Raw genomic sequence first — 20,842 nt, forward strand, 5'->3', positions numbered from 1 at the left:
TCTGAGCTGAAAAACTCTATAAATACGGCTCAGTGTTAGTCTTACAGTAAGCAGGAACTTTATTTTTGGCAAGTGTTCCTATTTACTTTTCAAACATGGTAAGCATGCTAATTCATGCACTGAGGAACAGTTCTAGTTGAGAGGAGAAAGAAAAACGAAAATGTTTCCACCTAAACTGTGCTTGCTGACTTAATAAAAGGGATAGTTGAGAATTTTTGAAGTGAAGGTGTGTTGAAGGTTATCAGCAGATAACTCGTGTTCTTCATATAAATCCAGTTAGCTGCTTTCAGAGGTGGCTCTGATGGCTGGTTGGACACAGGCAGAAACTAAAACAGCTCAAATCTTAAAAACACTGCGGTTCACGCAAATGGTAGTTATGAAGCATTACAGCGGCGACACATTCACATTGTGTGGTTGTTTATACAGTAATCAGTTGTATATATGGAGAAATAGAGGGAGGAGACGATGTGGTACCAATGTTCTTCCTGAGAACCGAGATTATGAAGAATTAAAATTTCTAAAGTTCTAAAACACAAATGCATGACAGATGTTTTAGATATTTAATAGTAAAATACATTTTAAACTCATGCATCTCTAGGTCCATTTCCCAATTACACTTTGCATTAGTTTATGATATGAAATCCCAACAAAATTGTTGAGATGATGAGAGAAAATGTAAAGTAGTTGGTAAAGCACTGTGTAACAGACACAAAATCCTTTCAGTTAATTTATTGTTTTCCATGTTTGAGTATTCTTCCTTACATGGTTCAGTTCAACAGGCTGCAGTGTGAAAAACAATCCTCACTCATTTGCCTGTATAAACAATGAGAAAATAATAATAATAAAAAAAACGCTCAGCTAACCTAACAGCAGGTATAAAAGGTTAACCTTATAAAATCATAATTCATAAAGATAAACATCCTGAATATTACAGAAGAAGCTCCTGGTTTGAACTTCTGCTTGATGCAAGCAGCAAACGGCGGCTTCCAGCCTTCAGGTTCTGGGTTTGGTGGCGAAGGTGAGGTACCCCGTGTGGCCCGGCATTTCTCTGGGCGGAGTGGTGGTCTTGATTTTTAAGGAGGCGGGGTTTAGAGCAGCAGAGGGAGGAGCCTCCTCCGTGGCCTGAGAGGAGGAAGAGGAGGAGTCGGGGCCAAAGTCGGGCAGCTGCAGGGTGACAGGTCGGACGTTGTGGACTCTGAGCAGAACCTCCAGGGTCCTGACCTCCTCAAAGCCCCGCTCCGTCAGCGCCTGGCACGTCCTCTGAACCTGTTCTATGCACGGAGAGAAGGAGCACAGCCGGCCCCCTGCAGGACGACATGGGTAACCACACCCAGATGAGAAACTGGTTAATGCGATCAAGTCTGCACTTGCACGATATACACACATTTTCAAACATTTTGATTTCTTTTTTTTTTTATTTTATAATGTTAAATTTATTGCTTTGATTTTATGTATAAGAATAAGAAAAAAAATAGAAATCCCAGTAGTGTGGCATGCATATGAGTCAACACTTTGTAGATTTCCATGTAATACATGCAGGTTTTTTCAGGTAAGTCTTTACCAGCATTACAAATCTAAACCAAGAAACGTTCCACTCATTCGAAATATAGAGGTACAGTATCATAAATTTTCCCGGCACATAGTGCAATTTTATAGCACAATCAAGTAACTGTTACCTTCGGTTGTTATAAAAATGCTATATATCTAATACGACTTACAAGCAATTTGATTTTGTAATTTAATGCCTTGAAATTCGGCCTGTCTCTTTAAAAACTCCTGCTCAGCTCCGCCTTCAGGAAGTCAGCACAACATGACTCCTCTATTAAACCTTAACAACATTTCTACCAGTGTTGCTCTGAGAAGTAGCTCCTATAATGTGCAGATCCTCCAAGTGTTTACTAATGACTAGTAGGAAAATCACGGGTCGAGGGGTCTGATGCTTTGAAACTGCAGCTCTGAGGAGGAGCTTTGCCTTAAAGGCGGGGCTAAGTCCACACAGGCATTTTACACAACTAAACAGTTGTCATGGAAAGAATTTCTCAAATATGCAAGAAAAAAATCAAAGCAGCACTCCAGGTATGTTTTTGATGACGGAATAAAATAATAACATGATGTAAAGCTCAAAAAGTCAATTTTGCATAGAACTGCTCCTTTAACTGGACCAACGCATGAATATTTTTTAATCTACACCAGGGGTGTCCAAAGTGGGTCCTGGAGGGCCGGCATCCTGCATGTTTTAGTTCTCTCCCTGATTTAACGCATCTGGATCAAATGATGGCTCGTTAGAAGGCCTAAGAGGAACATTGACTGCTGAAAAGGTTGTTACTACCACCAGGGACAGAACTAAAACGTGCAGGATGCCGGGCCTCCAGGACCCACTTTGGACACCCCTGATCTACACCATTCCATGGTAGCTCTGGTTTTCTATTTGCCCTAAAAGTGTGATTGACTTCTTCTTGTGTGATGCCTTACGTTTTTATTGGATGTTTGGTGTTTTTAAAGCATTCTTAGGTCTGATCCTTTGTTTTCTTGTAAAACACTTGGAATTAACCCGTTTATGAATGGTCTTATAACTATATATATTCTAATAATACACATAAACAACAACAACAACAAAAAACTGAAGTTTTACTGAGATAAAAATCAGAAAAACTTAGGTGGTCTAACTGGTTAAACAGAATTTTATGTAAAAAAACAAAAAACAAAAAAAACCATAAAAAATCCTTTCACTGAACATTGTGACATGTAGATATAACATGAAATGTGCATGAATACATTTAAAGGCAGTGTGTTTTGCCAAAGAGATGAGATATGAAGAAAGAACATAAAAAAATAAAGATTCTTCACTGGCTAGTTCTTTCGGCTGAGACACACATGACTCCATGTTTATAGAAATCAGTCTGTAAAATTAGATGTTTTCTTTGAAAGAACTAAACATCCCTCAGGTAAGTGTTTTGGACAGGATTCCTGGGCCAATTTACTCTGAGAAAACATTCCCTCCTTTAATAATACAACTTCTACACATGCATTTGTTTCCCACAAAACGGGATATTAAAAACAAAAACAGCCATGCGGATTGTTGGCTCCAGGCCGCAGCGCCCGGATCATCAGAGGATCACCTACTGGCCGCGGCCTCTCATCTCCACGCTGAGGTCATCTCGGCGGGAGGTCGGAGAAACAAGCCAACAAGCCATTCATGGCTGACCTAAAGGACACACAGACACGGAGCGGTGCAGCTGCACAGAGACCAGCTCTGGGTTAGAAAAATAAGCTGAGTTTTCGAGTTCAAATCTGAATTAGGGAGGAGTTTTAAAAAGTGAAAAAAAAGCCCTGCAATAAAGGTTGAAGAATAATTCATGAAGGTCACATGGAGGTGTGATTTACTAATTACAGGTCTTTGATGAGATTTATTTACTGGATGAACAGTTTTACACTCTTTCCTAACTCCAATGAGTTTTAATGGAAACCCTACTTATTAACTCAACTAGTGTTTCCAAGGTTATAAAAACAAACAGGTTGGCTGGTGTAGAACAGGTTGTGAACACAAGATTTTAAGAGCCTCTTCTCTAGGAACGGCTGAAGACCTAAAAAAAAAAAAAAAAGTAATAATTCACAAAGGAGACTATAAAATGAGTTAAGACTCAATAAAACACTTTGTAAAGATAAGGAGATATGTCAAATCTGCTGGCAAGTTCATCTGTAAACCCTGGTTCTCTCAACAGCAACCTCTAACAAACTACAAGAAACATTTATGACTGAAAATTGGGCTAAAGCCATCGTGTTTTTGATAGTTTTACTGTGCTTTCACAGTAAAACTATCAAAAACACTATCAGCTTAGCACTAAAAAAACTCTATACTATAGATAGAATATTTATACCAGGACTCTTTGAACTTTCCCAACAAAATACTAGACAGAAGTTTAAGCAACTTACAGAAGTATGCTGTAGTCCCAAGACAGCTGGTTAACTGGAACCTTTAGAAAAATGTGTGTAAAGTTGGCCAGACAGAATCCTTAGGAAGAGGTCAACGGTCGGGGTTCCCAGGATTTCTAACCAATCCAGACTGGCGAGGTTGACCAATAATCCCACCAATAATCTCATGATGCCCAGTGTTGTTTTTAGAACGTGTTCTGCAGGAAACTGATATCGTCTCTGATGATGATCTTAGTAGTGTTGCCAGCTACTCAAGAAGGAAACTAGCTAATGGCTGTCCTAAAATGTCATTTAGCAGGTTGATAAATGACATTGCATAATTTGTTTAACTAGTCACCTATATGAAATTCTAATTTACACTATTGGAAAGAAAATTATTTTTTGGTAAAAGACATAAGTCAGATTTAAAAAAAAAAAGGTCAATGTTGCCTCAGGAGGCAAAAGTGGCCCAATCAAGACAAGCTCAGTGTTTCTTCTTCAATTATCCAAGAGGGGCACCCCGCCTCACCCATGAGGCTAATCGTGGTGTGTAGTAATTTTATGTGTTCACAGTTCATTTAAATAATGCCAGATCATATTGTGAGCTATTTCTGCTCCTTAGTGATTGCTCATCTACCATCAGCCCTTTCTCAAGCTGGGTTTACAGTTGAAGCGTTGACCTGGTCTCCAGGGTGTGCATGCCAATCACTCAACATGCTTGCTCAACTCATGCTTGCTCTCTATGCAAACTTTTATGTCAGTCCAGTTAAGTTCTGCTCCATCATTGGCTTCAAGGATCTACAATTCATGTGCAGTTTGTGACTGTGACTTAAGGACTCAACTGTCTGTACGTGTTTTAGGATGGGGGAGTGACTTTCATGTCCTAAAGTGAAAGTCCATGATTTGGATTTGTGGTTCACGGAATACGAGGTCTGAATACAAAGTTACCAATTTGTCCACCCTGGCCTGCATGAACCTCATTGTTGGTTTGGTTTAGAGTTTCTACATCTAAGCAGAGTTTATCAGAGTGCCTTAGTGTTGAGAAAAAGCCTGCTGCAGAGTGAGGGTATATTTAAATACTTAGGTTTTTCCCAGATGTGTTTCCATCCATTCATAAAAAACATTTTTGTTGACATAGCTTCTAAAGATTCCAACAAATGTAATTGCATTGCTGTACCAGTAGGTGGCAATGTGGAAATCCTGACCACGGCTAAAGCAGTGCAAGGTTAAAGATTCTATCAAAGTTCATGTTTTATTTGATATTTATCATTTCCTGCTATTGTGCTTGAAGGTTACAGGTAGAAGTTAGGACAAAGAGCACATAATAACTATTCACTCATTAACAGATATTATGGTTAAAATGAAGTTACCATTTCACTTTACTGGAATGGTGATTCACAACAATCAAACTAAGTATAAGACAAGAACAACTACTTTTTTGCTACACAAAAACCTTGAAAACTTAAGAAAACAAAAATTTTACTACTAAAAACAAATTCCCACAGCAAATATATCAGGAGAAATTTAGTGTCAATATTTTGTGACACCTTTGGTTTTGACAAAGTAATTATTTTAAGAAAGCATGGTTGTACTAGCCTTTTAAATCCAGACACCTATATGGAATCAAACACATAGATTTCTAAAGTGACTTCACCAACACAAGGAAAATATATTTCATAAGCATCTGATGCATTACTTCCTCATGGGTTGTAGCTGTGCAGATAGTCACGTCGTGCTTCTGCATTATGACCGCAGGAGCTCAACACTTACCTTTAAATGTGTTATTTGATCTATATTTACCTCTGTATTTTCAGGTTTTCTAAGTCAGCCTCATCACACAGCGTCTTACTTATTCTGTCTTATTCAGAGCAACATTCACCAGACCAAACATTCTTTGCTTTAACAGTTTTCATGTTCCCTTCCAGGCCTTTTAATAACTTCTGCCTGGCACGTGATCCTTTCGGTGATTCACTGTACATCCAAAGGTTTTAATGCAGTTTAGCTTTTATGAGGCATGTGAGGAAAAGGTGCATACTATATGAAGTTCCAATAAAAAGCAAACAAAAAAAAAAGATCAAGTCTACAGAGGAGGAGTGCATTGTATCTGGTAACCATTAAATTAGACCGCAGCATACTTCAGATAGCCGTCGTTCCTTTGGCAAACAGGACCAGTGTTCCCCTCGAAACAGTCACACAGTTTAGTGTCTCCTGGCAACGAGACGAACACACTGGGAGGGGTCGGGTTGATCATTCAACAAGGGCGTCTCCAAGCGGCTGTTAATGCTGTCAAGTTTGGACTGAAAGTCTAAAACGAAAAGCAATTTTGACATAATCCTGTGATTCCTCCTGGTGAAGTTCACGGTTTACAAGTTTATCTTCAGGAGAAACACACAGAGACAGAGAGAGTGAGAGAAAGTGAGGCGGTGAGTGAGTGAGAGAGAGAGAGAGAGAGAGAGAGAGAGAGAGAGAGAGAGAGAGAGAGAGAGAGAGAGAGAGAGAGAGAGAGAGAGGCTGGAGATGCTTGTTAGGATTTACAGTCCGTCTCAGAGATCTGGGCTGCAGGCCAGAACATCAGGAAAATTACAACTCACAGTAGGGGGAAAAAGTATGCTTTCCTACACAATCCACTGGAGAAGAACTTCCTGAAGCTTTTCAGCTTCATCTCACAGAAACCACAAAATGCTATAATAAAGGAAGTCAAGAATTATTTTTTCATTTCACTTACTTGGGTCAGTATAAAGAGGAACACTTTCTACAGATTTTCTTAGCTTTATATTTTTAACCCAGGCAGAAACATGTCAGACTTTGGCTGGATCATTTCAGGACAGCAACAAACAGGAAAAAAACCCATCTTGTTCTGCAGTGGAAAGAAAACAGAGCATTTCCATATGGAGTTCCATTCAGCAGCCCTCTGCTCATAGCAATACCCAGTATGGTCATGGGATCGCTCTAACAGTGATGTGGCAGCATGTTATTTATCTGGATCTGTGTGTGTGTGTGTGTGTGTGTGTGCATGAGGGAGGCTAGCTTATGAAAGGAATATGCAGAAGGGACACCATAAAAGGGAGAGGAGGTAGGAGAGTTGCTCTGCAGCATAATGGCTCCTCCTTCAGATTTATCTTCATATTGAGGCTTAATGCTTGTAATGATGCTGTTGATCTCCCCTGTGATGCAGGGAATCTCCCTTTAACACTGAGCAACAAGACTGAGGGTTTGGGAAAAACAGCAAAAAGCACAAAAATACAAAAATATCCTAACTGGGTATGATGACCTCAGTGTGACTGCAAGCAGGATTCACTATAGTGAAAAAGGTAAAATACAAAATAAAACAAAAAAACAAACAAACAATGTAATACCTCATTTTGACCCTCCAATAAACTGTTTAATAGATGTTAATAATAAATTTAGCATTATGATGTAAGGAAATGTAATACTAGGCTCATAACATGGCAACTCTAACAATATTTTTTGGAAAACCAAGAAATATTGTTGGGGGGTTGAAGAACTTCAATAATTCTCTTAACACAACTACAAATTTGAAAACAGCGAAATTAAGTAAGCACAATTACAAAATCAAAAGCACAACATTAGCAAATCAAAAGAGTCTGGTCCCAGTGGGAAACCTATGACATCACTGATTGGTCGACACCGCTTTTGGCTTTTGAACTGGAAATTATTCTGGCTTTAGCATATTTGATAAAAATATGAATATTACTGGGAATGCAAACGTGGCAACTGCTATGCAGGAATATTTTGAGTCAAGACTTGCAGCTTGTTAGCAATACATAGCTTTGTGACTGTCTTCTCACCTATCTAAAACAAAAAGAGAGCGAATGCCAGAATAATTTCTGATAGTCCAAGCCAAGGTCACTTTTATCTCAATTATCCTCATGAGCTGCTCTGCAACTTAAAGTCTAGACCACACTCCTTAGCAGGTGGTGGTGCTAATACACTAGGAAGTTACAGGAAAAAAAAACAGAGGAAGAAAAGAGAAGTTAGACATGAGATGGTAGAAACTACAAAATAAATCTGTAGGTTTTGAGTCATTTGAAGGATAAATGTGGAGGGTATTAAAATGTATTAACTTTATTGTTTATTTTATCAGATTTATTATTTTATTTCAAAAGTATGCGACAAGATGTCACGCTGTAGCTTTGACTTGTTAATGCAGTAAGAGGGACTGGATGCCCATAAAGAAGAGCCACCCTGTTCTGAATAAATGAAATGTGTTTTCAAAAGTTATTATGTGATGTAGTAGTAAAATAAAGTTAGAAATTACGTTGTATCAATTAGTACGTGGACCTGACATGTACTTAAACTTAACAACTTATATCTATACTCTGGAAAAAAAAAGAACTGGGATTGGGACAGTACTAAAAACTATACGTCTTGACAGAAATGTGCTACTCTAAATGTTTAGTGAAGCGGTATCTGGTGGGACTTGTTCTAAAATGTTTGAGAACCATGGCCAAACAACATGTCTGCCTCAGATAATGCAATGTTCATTGTGCAGCTTTAGCACTCACTGGAAACCTTTGCGTGTTTGCGGTAATGTAGTGGAGAAGGATTGATTGAGAGAGTGAGTGGAAATGATAAATTATTATATTACAGAGAGGCAAAGTGCATGGTGAGTGAGCAGATACATTGTTTATATAACAGCTTTGGTGCATCATGTGATGCTGAGAGTCGCAGGTGGAGCCAAAACCTGGGTGAGCTCTGGACCGAAGAGCAGAGTTCTGCACTTCATATCAATAGTAGTTAGTTCAATAATCCAACATCATTTGTTCGCCATTCTGCTACATTAAAGGGGCAGTATTATTTAAATTGATTTTTTTTTTTAGCTTTACATCATGTTATTCTCTCATCAAAAACATACCTGGAGTGTTGCCTTGCATATTGAGAAATCCTTTAATCCCCATGGCAACTATTCAGCTGTGCAAGATGCCTGGGTGGACCTAGCTCCGCCTTTGAGGTGAAACTCCTCCTCTAAGCTGTGGTTTCTAAGTTTCCGCCTCACAGAGCATCCCTCCTCCACAACTCACCCACTCAGCTCCTTCAGACTAGCCAGCAGCAATTAGCAAACTGTGAATCTGTTGAGCTCGTTATAGGAGCTACTTCTCAGTGCAGAACAGGTAAAAACGTTGTTAAAGGGTTAATAGAGGAGGCATGTTGTGACGACATACTGAAGGCAGAGCTTCAGAAAAAGCAGGAGTTATTAAGGACACAGAGGCCCAATTTAAACAAGTTAAGTTAACAAAGTCAAAAAAAGTAAAGTCATATTTATAACAATTGAAGGTAACAGTCATTTCATCGTGCTATGAAATGGAACCATGTGCCTGGAAAACACAGAACACTGCCCCTTTCAGTGATTAAATTATTTTGTTGCTGCTCAACAAACAACTTGAAGTTATAATTATCTCATGGAGTCCATCTTACCGTGCTTCTTCATAGCAGCCTTGGCATGTCCCACTGCCTCCCAGGGGCTGGGGATGTCCAGGAAGACCGCATCTGCAACCCCTGTCACTCCAAACCCGTCCTTGCACACGTCCTGGTTCCTGACGGTCACCAAGTGATCCACACGGTGCTCCTTAAACTCCTCCACCACCTTTTCTGCCCGCTGCTGGTGGAACTCCACTGTGTGCAGGTGGCCAGTGGGGGCGATGGTGCGCAGGATGGCGTGGGAGAGGGATCCACTACCGGTACCTATAGAACCATCAAGGATAGGGAGATGTTTATGAGTCTAAAGATACACAGAAGGTTTCAAAGATGTCTCTGCCTACATCCCCCAGAATGCTGTGTGGTTCTAGATCCGAGTTCAGCTTTTCTGGAACAAATTTCTACAAAAAAATTTTATTAGTGAAGCTCTTTTTATCTCTGTATAAACAAAACATTATCAGCTTATTTTATCTGAAGATAAAATACTTTGCCCAAATGTTCAGATCAAATCTTTGTGTAAGACCCAAACTGACATGTTGTCATTTCTCACAAAGAGCTGTAAGAATGTCCCAGGTGGCTACAAGCAGCTTATAGCTGCTCACTCTGCATACTTCCAGAGTGCTTTACCAATAAGAGGATGCTCGACTTCCAAAGGGCCATTCATTTCCACGTAGCAGTGCTTTTGGTGCCGTAAACAATGATTGCTAATGTACGTGATGGGAGAGCGAGGGAGAGGAGCCCTGTTCATGTGACTTACAGTAAAGGGAGGGCAAGCAAGAGTCCGAACCAGAGGGAGAGGCCAGCAGATCCCATCCTCCACCCAGACTTTTCACTTTATCCCATGAAGTGATGTCACCACCGCCTTTGTTGTGGAGGCCACAAAGAAGGCAGTGTTCTGAAACATGACTAGAACCTTCAGACTGCTGGACCGGATGGAGAGTCGCTGTTAAACAACAATTAAGGTTCACGGTGGCGCTTGAAAAAGGAGATGAAAACTTGGAAGATTATTGGATAAATGGTGAATAGCAAAAGAGACGGTTCTGTTCTATAATCCTGTTCATTACTGCATAAAACGACTGTCTAATCAACATGATGAAGAACTCCCTGTTCAGACATTCAGTCAGTAACGCATTGAAACCACATCTGATTACATCAGCACTCCCATCACCCTACGGCCCACACTGGATGGAAACTAACATTCAAGTGGATTTTCTTCAAAGTTTATTAGCTGTTTGCTTTAAGTTCCATAGGAATTTGGTGAAAACAAGAGGCTGGTAAACACAACAATTACACTGCTAGGACAATTTGAGAGATTTTTTTTCTCCAAAGCAACTAACTTCTCAATGAAGGGATGTTGTTAGTTTCCAGGGTTTAGTCTTTGCTCAATACAGGATCTAAAGTCACTCTGATCTCTTCGTCTGCTTGGTAATGGAAAGTATTCTTGAAATTTTAGTCAAAATATTCAACTTGTACACACCATAAATCTGGAACAAACGTCCAGAAAAAAAAGCAAAACTGCTGAAACATTGAGTTCTTTTAAATCAAGGCTAAATACCCACCTGTTTAAAACAGCTTTTGAACCATAATAAAATGAACAATAATCAACATATTTGATGTGCAATGACTATTTTGATGCACTTGACAAAATATAATGTTTATTGTTTCACAATTGGTAAACTTGAATTAAATATATTGCCACACAAAATAACCTGAAGCTAGTTTTTATATTTTACAATGTCCCTTATGCAGCAGGTCATTTTGCCTCTATATCGTTTTATCGCCAACTTTTTCCCACGTCCAAAATGGTGCCATCCACCATGCCTAATTAATACATTGTTTCTAAGCTAATTTAACAACAAGTAACAAATGAAGCTTAGGGATTTCAGCCATGTAATGTGTTGCAGCAGCAAGGTTACTTGGCTCCTGTAGGATTCAACAAAAATCATTCTGCAAACTTAGACTTGTGCAGTTATATAAGAAGAGGTGTACTGAGACATTGCTCATAAATGAAACGTTTACTGTTAATAGGAAATAGCTTTGTGGCTGCAGCACACTTTGTCATCAAAGAGTGTCTGGGTCCAATCTGCATTAGCTCAATAAATCAACAAAGTCAGGATGCTGATGGTTTCTGGTTTTTTGAAAAGTTCCGGAAATAGAAAGGATGGACAACAGCCAGACCTCAGAGAAACATAAAACATTAGCCGCTTTGCTTTGAAATTAAATAGGGATTTTCTTTTTTCTTCCCTAAAAAAAAGCTTTTCTATCACTAGTGTTCTTTATTCAACAGGAGGTGGGCAGGAAGAGGGACAGAGAGAAACTGCACAGAGGACTTTTGGTGCCCATTAGAGAGCCGATTCCTATCAAATTCTACCACAATTTTACAACATTTTTCTTAAATAAAAATAAAAAAAGTGAAATGGAGTAAAACAAAGTTGCTATAGAAAGTATTTCTTTCAACGAAGCCATGAGAATATCAGCACAAAGCGTGTTTAACGACCAATTGCACTCATAATCCGGATGAGTCTGAAACATAAGTTCCAACTTCAGGAGGAGGAACATGTGAGGAGCAGATGCAGCCGGATGGAAATCATCAGCTGACTGGAAAGATTTTACAGACAGAAAAAATCCACTGGAAACAGTGACTAAAAATTCCAGTGTGACAGACCTAACAGAGGATGTAGTTAAAAAAAAGGATTGATTCAAGTCACAAGAGGCTCAGCCTGAATGGCTGTCATCGGGCCAGTTGGTGGATCCTGCTCAGAAAGAAACTTCCACAGGTTTTGTTTGGACAAATCAAGACAAGGTAGCACATAAAAAAATGAAAAGTGGTTTACAAGTGGCTCAGTATGTATCTTAAATATCAACAGCTGGTTCAGTGAAAATCTGAGATGTTTTTGATAACTTTATTGACCAAGAAACAGGATAAAGTCCAGACAACACAGAACATACAGTGGCTAGAAAAGGTATTCACTTCCTTGGAGGTTTCACCCATTTATTGCTTTTACAAATCAATCGTGATCAATAAAATATGGCTTTTTGACTTTTTTCTTGCATATAAAAATATATTTAATAAAATAATGACCAATAAATAAAAATATGTAATTTTATGTGCTGAAGAGGGTGCATCTACACCAGAAATAGCAAAAGTCTCAAAACAGAACCCTGAGGTACACCATAATGAAAAAAACTTAAACAAAACATAGAACTTGATGCAGCCACACTGTACACCGATACACCAGCCAGACACCTTTAGTGACATGACCGTCTACTGGCTGCAGACCAAGAGCTCTGCTGCCAGGCTTCACCTATAGGAGATATTTTATTCTGAGATGTAGAATATTTGTTGTGCAAACATTTAGAGCAGTGGACGTCCTGCCACACTGGTCCAAAACCAGCAGCATCTGAGAGGTCTACACATGTCACTGCTTTGCAGAGTAAAACATGACAGAAAACCAGGACAGAGGTCAATTGTCTTAACTTCCCAGCAGTCGATTTAGAAAGCGAAAGCAACACAATAATGTATTCTCATGCTTAACCCAATGCAGAGGCTGATCACCTGAGCTAAGAGTCTAATCCCACATGTTGTAGAGCAGCAACTCGATGCCAACTCCACGTGGCGGCAGCTAATCTGGTTGACGCTGAGCGTACGTGGCGTATGGCACAATACTGGACTAGCACCAAAGACGTGCTTAGCACTGCTTTGAGTCAGTACTAAGTTGCAAACTGTAATTGATTAACCATTTGTAGCAACTCACAGATAAAGACATCAAAGTTTGAACGGGAGACTGGGCGTTGTGGCTTAAGAAGAAAATCTCTTATTTTTTTCACACCAAATCTTAATCTTTTTTCTCACTTAAAAAAACAAACAAAAAAATGACAAAAAAAATATTTTCCAAAACAGTGGCTTTTATTTCAATCATCTATTCTGTGATGTGTACTCAAGTGTATTAGCACCAGGCTAATTATGAAAATGTAGTTATAATAAAAGCAGAATACACACACCTATACCAGAAAAACATGTCTTAAAATTATGAGAAAAAAGTTGTTTTAATAAAAAAATAATAATAATGGATGATTCTTTGAAATAGAAAGTTGCTTACAAAGTTTTCTCAAAGTTCTGCAACTGATAATTTATTGCTGAAGTGTCAAAAGATTAAATATTTCTATTAAGACTTATCTGTAAAACCAAAGTAAAACTTCACAAGATGCTCAACATTCCTCATTTTAATATCTTGCTAGTTTTCGTTTCTCATAAAATACAACCTCATTCTTTTAATATGACTAATTCTCGTACTTGAATAAATAAATAAAATCTTTACCCCTGACTAATATTATATTGTAGACCTCAAAGTCCAAATAAAATATTCTGTAAAACATGCTTGTCAAACAGGATTGCTGCTGTGGGTGTGCTGACATCCATCTGAACTATGGAAACAAAAGGACTGCATTGATGGGGGGATATTTTCATTTTCCAAAATGAAATGTTCAAAATCCAAAATTTTTATTCATTGATTAAACCAATTTATCACCCCTTTTTAAGACACTTTTTATTTTTTATTGAAAACTGATATTTTCCAATATTTTCCAGATCTTGCCTGTTGCCAAGTTAATCATTGGACATGAATGCTTAAATGAACATTAACCAAGTTAATGCAGGCATGACTAAATGCAAAGCAGCAGTAAATGATACAGAGTATTAGACCCTACTCTATTAGCAACAGCTGACAACAGACGGCTGAGCCACTGTGGTGGGCACCGGAGTGTGAGAACATTAAACAGCACAAACATCTCTAATCTCACCTTGTTTATACAGAACACAAGCTCACATTGGTTAGTAACCTCCTCAGTAACATGTGTGTCACTTATGCAATCATAAAATGCTTTAATAACTCCTTTTACTCCCAGCTGTCAATGTTAAACCCTGAGAGCTTCATTGATTTGAACTCATGTTTGCAGAATAAAACAGAGTGAGGTAATCCCATTTCAGCTACAGCAGTTGCACTAAGTGCTGAATAAACAGAAAGTATGTGGGAGTCATTTATATTATTGAGAAACTTCCCCTCTCAGATCACGTACACACCATTTATTACCCAAACACAATCAATAACGTGGCATTGTGCACCGTCAGCGCACGCACGCACGCACGCGCACACACGTACACGCACACGCACACACACACACACACACACACATACACGCGCACACACACACACACACATTTTTCACTTCCCACAAGCTGAAAGAAAGTCCAACACTCAAAAACATTTGGGTCATTCAATCTTAGTGATGGAACTAGAGCGGAAAACCGAATGAAGAAACGGTTTGCAAACTGGACAACAATATGTACTGCAGCCACTCTGGGGGAAAAGACGAGTACAAACAAAGCACTTCCCAGAACGTGTATGTGTGCGTGTGTGTGTGTGTGTATGTGTTACTGAAACACCTGAGCTTCTCTGGGTGAAAACATCTGGCGCAGAATCAGAGGTGTGAACATCAAAATTAGCCACTGACCATCAAATAAATAAAACACTCATTACACAGCACTAAGCAGCAGCTACAACAACTCTGAAGAAAATTGCATAATATGAGTTACAACCATATCTAATAGTGTATTTCTGAATTTGAATCATCTATCCCTGATTATGCTACTATATTCACTGTAAAAAAAAATCAAGAAACAAAATGTCCAGTCTTTTTTCTACACTTTCCACTTAAAGCTTTAGAACATCAAATCAAAAATCATTTTAGAAACTCAAAAGGATTCTTTGTTTATTGCTGACTTAAGTAAAAAGACCAAAATCCTACATTGCTATTTATTTTCTTGATTGAAGTGTGACGAAATTGCATCAAACCATCACTTTTGTTGTGTACCATCACACCACCAGAGTACACCCAATAATTAAAGCTCGGTAAATACAGTTGTTGCTGTGAATATACGGTACTTAAAAACAGTCTAGCCTAGGGAATATGCAACCTGCAGGTCCGGAGCTGAAAGTAGCTCTTTGGAGATTCATAAAGTCTCCTAACAACTTTGGCTAAAAATAATATTGGTTTTAAACATCAATATAAAAACTAATACAGGTCTTGATGTTTGTTTGTTTTTTCCAGAAACACAAACTGCCAGTAGTAATGGGTTGTTGGGATCTGCTGACTCATAACAATCTAAACCCTTCAAAGCTTTGGAAACGTCATGGATGGGAAGCTGGGAAACAGAAGGTGTGATTAAGTCATGAATAGGAGGAGAAACAAGGGGGTTGTAGTAACTTTGAGGGTCATTTAAATGTTTAGCTGTAGGAGACAAATAAAATGGTTTTGCAGCTTTGAAAAAAGCAGTACAATGATATATGCAGAGGTGGATATATGCAGCCAATTCTTCCTCTGTAAGAGATCAGGAGTACGGCGCAGTATTGGGGTCAAAATTAAGACTATTGGACACCCAGCGGTGGCTAATTCCTTGTCACAGGAGGCTATATGCATTTCCAAAACCAGCTACTGATCTGATTTATGTGAGCCCAGCTCTGCTAACTGAGCAGCTGTTGGCAAATGAGACGGAGGCTGCTCACTAGTGTTTGCTTTGGAGAAGCTAATAACTAGCAGACTAGGCTGGTCATTCACATTATTAGATACATACTTTTTTCTTTAAAGAAAAGAGTCTAAAGAAAATGTCTGACAACATATCTGTAAGCGGCATGTATTTGGTTCATTGATATGTTGTCTTGGTAGAATTTACTGTAATCCAACATGACATCAAGCATAAGCATCTGTACACAATACTGATACTAATACGGAGCTGAAGTTGGCTTCCAATTGAAGCTTCTGGGAATTGTATTTAATGTTAAATAAAGGTTTTCGAAACTACAAACTGGGTTTCAAATATTCTGATCTTAGTGTTGAATAATCTAGTCCCAGTTTGAAGACAAAGTACTGAAGTTTAAAATACATGAGATTACAGCATCAGAGAAAGGTACTCAAGGTAGGAAAAAATAAATAAAATTTCCCTTTAGCCATTTCTTGAATCAAATGTTGCAATTTGAAGCCAGCTTCGGCTCTTCATGTTGATATTGAGTTTTAAATTTTAGTATGGTGACAACCATAACCAGGGACTATGGCAAAAGGCAGGATGTTTAATGAAAAATATTTCCAGTTTAAGTTATAGTCTATAAAAAAGAACTATGTCACAGTTAAAAAGATGCAAATCCTATAAAAAACATCTTTAGCAAAATGTCTAAGATCTCCTTTGGTGGCTTGAATGTGGTTTCTTAATACTCCACACACTGATCACTTCACACATCCCCAAGGCCTTGTCCAAATCCCAAACAGATGACTGGGATTGTGAACAATCTGACTGAAACTGAGCGAGAGGAGGGGTACAACCTGTGTGGGTCCCCAGTCCAACACAGAAACACACAGGACAACCAGTCACCTATACACACACCCTTACCTGAGGGCAGCTGAGTGTAAAAGACACTAGCCAGATGCAGCTACAAATCATGAGAACTATCAAAACCTGCTAACACAACCCAACATGCTTGTAACTTCAACCACATTCAACAACAGTTTGTCAAACACACGTGACACAGAGACAGTTCCCACCTGACTCACAGACCACCGATCCTGGCTTCAGCTCCAGCATCATTGTCACCATGGCGATGTCTGTGGTGTACAGAATCTGGGTGCGGTGAGGCAGCGCGACGGTCCACAGCTCAGGTGTGGGGTGGAGCACATGTACCCATCCGCCTTTACTACAGGTTACTTTAGAGCCGTAGCGCTGACCGATAAGGTCCGTGGAATGGCGAATGACTCCGAAGCGAGTCTGTGTCTGAGCGCCGTGCTGCACTTTGACGGCCGTCACCGAGTTGTGGCCCAGGTGAACAATGGCAACATCCCCATCTTGGATTAAATTGGAATATTCAATGAAACTCATGGTTCGCAGTCAGTCTGGAAAACAGAGGTGAAGTATGTTATATTAAAAAAAGAAAAATCAATATGGCTGTGCTTGTGTAGGCTGGGAATGAAATTTAACATATAGCCTAAATTAAAGCCAATTGGGAACAATATAAAACTTTATCAACAAAAAGGTTTAAAATATAAACAAACCTTCAACTAGAGCTTTTAAGGTCTTGACTGGGGACCAAAATTGCAACATTTGTTACATTTTCAGCTGAGTCAAACTAACCAAAACCTTTGGAGAAAAGATGTCCCCCTCTGCCATCATCTATGTTGGTGCTGCACCAAAAACTACCAAAGGAAATGACACAAAAACCTCTGAAGAAGACAACGAGGACCATTTTTGTTTCCTTCTTCACTAAATGGAAACAAAAATGGAGTAGAGGTGGTAGAATTTCTCTTGTCTTTACTAAAAGACCACAAGTCATTTCTCCCATAGCTCTAGACTCTAGCGTTTGTGTTGGGTGTATTTACCCAGAATGCCCTGCGTTGCAGTCCACATCCTGCTTTATGAGCGGTCTCCAGTCCGCTTGACATTCTCATACACATTCAAAACACACCAGATTTTGCTTGCAGGGAAGTAAAATATCCATCAAGAATTTTAAAAGTGTGTGACTGAGGTGCATTTTGCAGAGAGAAGTTTAACCAATTGAGGATATGTCTATAATTTTGATCTTGAATGAAAAAATAATTATATACAAACTTAAACTTGTGTAGCAAATTCTTAGAAACATTCCATGCTGGAAATCAGAATGGGTAAAAAATAAGTACCGGCAACAACAATTATAAAGTACTTTATAATTGTTGTTGATTAGTTTCAGGGTCTCCACCTCACTCCAATTACACTCGTGACTATTAAAATACTAACTAAGCTATGTATATTTTTCATCCCAGTTTAGTGATACTTTAATTAAAAGTTAATTAAATGTATTTTACAGTGAATAAATGACTTTTGAAGGGTTTTTTTTGTGAATGCTAAAAACTTTTAGCATAATAGTGTCATACTGACACATTTGGTGATGCGTTGGTGCTTACACATTATATAATATGACTGTTTACTTATTTTTCCACAACATGTTGAGGACATTCGATTAACTGTGCACATTTTCAAACAAAAATATAACTTCAATTTTCCACAGTTGCCATGGTAACCATTCTTTTTATACCACGCGCTCCGACTGTTAGGATACTACTCTAGGCAGTTTTCGAAAGAGAGAGAAAAAACTTTTTTTTCTGTCTAAAAGGGAAAAAGATAAGACGTCAAGATGTCAGACAACATAGAGAGAATGTGAGTAAGGTTTTCTAACAATTCGCTACAGAGTGTCAAGTTAAAATTGCCAGTTAAGTTTCAAAATCTAGTTAACTTGTAGTATTTCAGATATTGTTACTACCAGTTAAATTAAATCTAACGGTTTATTCAATGGTTCAGCTTCGTAATAGTTGACCTACTAGCTATAGAAAATTAGTAATTAAAGTTAAATGATTGAAAACCTTAAAATATCTGGGGATACAGTTGAGCAGTGAAAGATGGCAGTTTGTAAAAGACAAAGTTGTCGGTTACTCGCTAGCTAAGCAGAAAAAGTAAGCGTCTGATAGCCGTTTGCTACCTTAAGTAAACGTTAGCTTCTAAGCCACAGTTTCTTGCAATTTAATGTTATTTAATTGCATTTCAGAGATTACTTCAGGAGCATAGAGAAGTGCAAAGCGTTTGCTAGCATGAGCTATTTTCACAAAACCGTTAAAAGGTGACCGTTGAATGTGTTTGGAGATTTTAGAATATGAGCTAATTCAAGCGACACCGGTTTCCTTGACCGGTGGTACCGTTTGGCAAGCAAAATAGCCGTTACAAACTCATCCCCTACCTTCTCCGAAGCTTGGCTATTTTGGTTAGAACTAGCTTCGACCAGTCTGCATTTATACGTCAAATAAATGCTGCTTTTAATGTCGCTGTAAGCGCGTGTAGTAAGTGACAGCTACTGCATTCATTGGCAACACACGTGGTGTTGTTTTCAACGGAAGTAATGTGAAAAGCCCCGGATGATGATCACCCGGCGAGGAAAGACCCCGGATGCTTCTCAAACATCCACAGCCGAGAACAGCGGTCACGTCACACCGTTCTAGATGTGTGACATGACGCGTCACACGACGAGAATATATATAATCTATAATTATATATATCTGTAATTATATATTAATTATATAATTAACATATAAATATTATTACAATAATAATATATAATTATTATTGTATAATATTACATATTATTATACAATAATATATGATTGTATACGTACAATCATATATTATGATTGTACATTTATACTTTATGATTGTACATTTATGTTAATCGCCATTGAGACATAGTAAAATTCAGATGCTATGACTCGCCAGTAAGCGCTCTGCTCTCGAAGAGGGAAACTCCTCCCACAGAGCCTCCTTCTCAGTTTTTTTGCCGGGTGACTGTTAAGAAGTTTGTCCATGGACAAAGAGCAAATAGGAACTTTGCTGTTTCTTTCTACGACAAAATTAATAAACAAACAAACAAACAAACAAAAAGAAAGTTATTCAGTTCTCTTTGCTTGATTTAAAAAATATGCACGATTTGATCAATCTTCTTTTTTTTTCGTTTTAATGGCTCTAGTGGCCTTTATTTGAAAGGGGGCAGACAGGAAAGTGGGAAGACATGCGTCAAATGTCACCAGACCAGGATTCGAGCCTGCAAGGAATGACACCTCCTTACATGGGTTGTGCTTTTCCCCTGCGCCACCACAGCACCCCATGCAGAAATTCTTTGATCTCCCGTGGCAACCATTAAGCTGGAAGGACCTAGCTCCGCCTACGAGGCATGGAGTTTACTCTCGCCAAGCACCACCTTTTCCACAGAGCTCATCCTTGGAGTTACGGTCTCCAAGCTGAGCCTCCACCTTATTTAGCACCCTTTCTCCCAAGACTGACCCACTTAGCTCCTTCAGACTAGCGGCAGCAGCAATTAGCAAACACCTGTTGGAGCTGTTCATCTGCTGAGCTTATCATAGGAACTTCGCTGTGCAACACTGGTAAGAACATTAACGGCTCAATTAATGTTGTCTGATGACATGCAGAAGGCGTAGTATGAGGAGGAGAAGGTGCTAAAGAGACAAAGGCCCAATTTCAAGGCGTCAAGTCAAATTCCTTTTAAGTCATATTTGATATATGGAGCAGTTTTACAACAATTGAAGGTAACATAGTTACCTAATTGTGCTGTAAAATGACATTACTTGCCTTGTAAATACACAACACTGCCCCTTTAAGGCAGAAAGTGTCCTTATGTTAAATAGGGGTGAATAATTGTTTTGGGAAGTTTACAGGCTTTTTCTAGTTTCTGTTTCTCATTCAATACACTAATTGTATGTTTGTGTGTATTCATTTAAAATACACACAAATCATTTTTAAATTATCAGTTAAAAAATCAACTCATTCTGCTTTGCATTGAATGAGATAGGAGTTACAATAACTGATCTGGTCAGCAGATTGTAAACAAAGATTTAATATAGTTTTGCTGACCGT

The 20,842-nt window shown here is 38.7% G+C and overlaps 1 protein-coding gene across 1 annotated transcript; it reads right to left on the bottom strand.

The window, feature by feature from the left end:
- Positions 1 to 714: 714 nt before the first annotated feature.
- trmt61a (tRNA methyltransferase 61A) lies at positions 715 to 19,351 on the bottom strand. The gene is made up of 4 exons (XM_014991394.2): positions 19,158 to 19,351; positions 16,942 to 17,286; positions 9,349 to 9,615; positions 715 to 1,304 (listed from the first exon to the last, which is right to left on the bottom strand). Exons 2-4 carry the CDS (start codon positions 17,270 to 17,272, stop codon positions 994 to 996), a joined length of 909 nt encoding a protein of 302 aa, XP_014846880.2. The 5' UTR covers positions 17,273 to 17,286; positions 19,158 to 19,351; the 3' UTR covers positions 715 to 993.
- Positions 19,352 to 20,842: the final 1,491 nt, after the last annotated feature.

Source organism: Poecilia mexicana, unplaced genomic scaffold, assembly GCF_051168715.1.
Source record: "Poecilia mexicana isolate PSO_F unplaced genomic scaffold, ASM5116871v1 scaffold_22, whole genome shotgun sequence".
In the NCBI taxonomy this organism is placed as follows: domain Eukaryota; kingdom Metazoa; phylum Chordata; class Actinopteri; order Cyprinodontiformes; family Poeciliidae; genus Poecilia; species Poecilia mexicana.

Coding starts and splice junctions, on each gene's coding strand:
- trmt61a (XM_014991394.2), bottom strand. CDS start 17,272: ATGAGTTTCATTGAATATTCCAATTTAATCCAAGATGGGGATGTTGCC. Junction 9,616..16,941: donor ATCGGTGGTCTGTGAGTCAG/GTGGGAACTGTC, acceptor ATGGTTCTATAG/GTACCGGTAGTGGATCCCTC. Junction 1,305..9,348: donor GGCTGCTATGAAGAAGCACG/GTAAGATGGACT, acceptor GTCGTCCTGCAG/GGGGCCGGCTGTGCTCCTTC.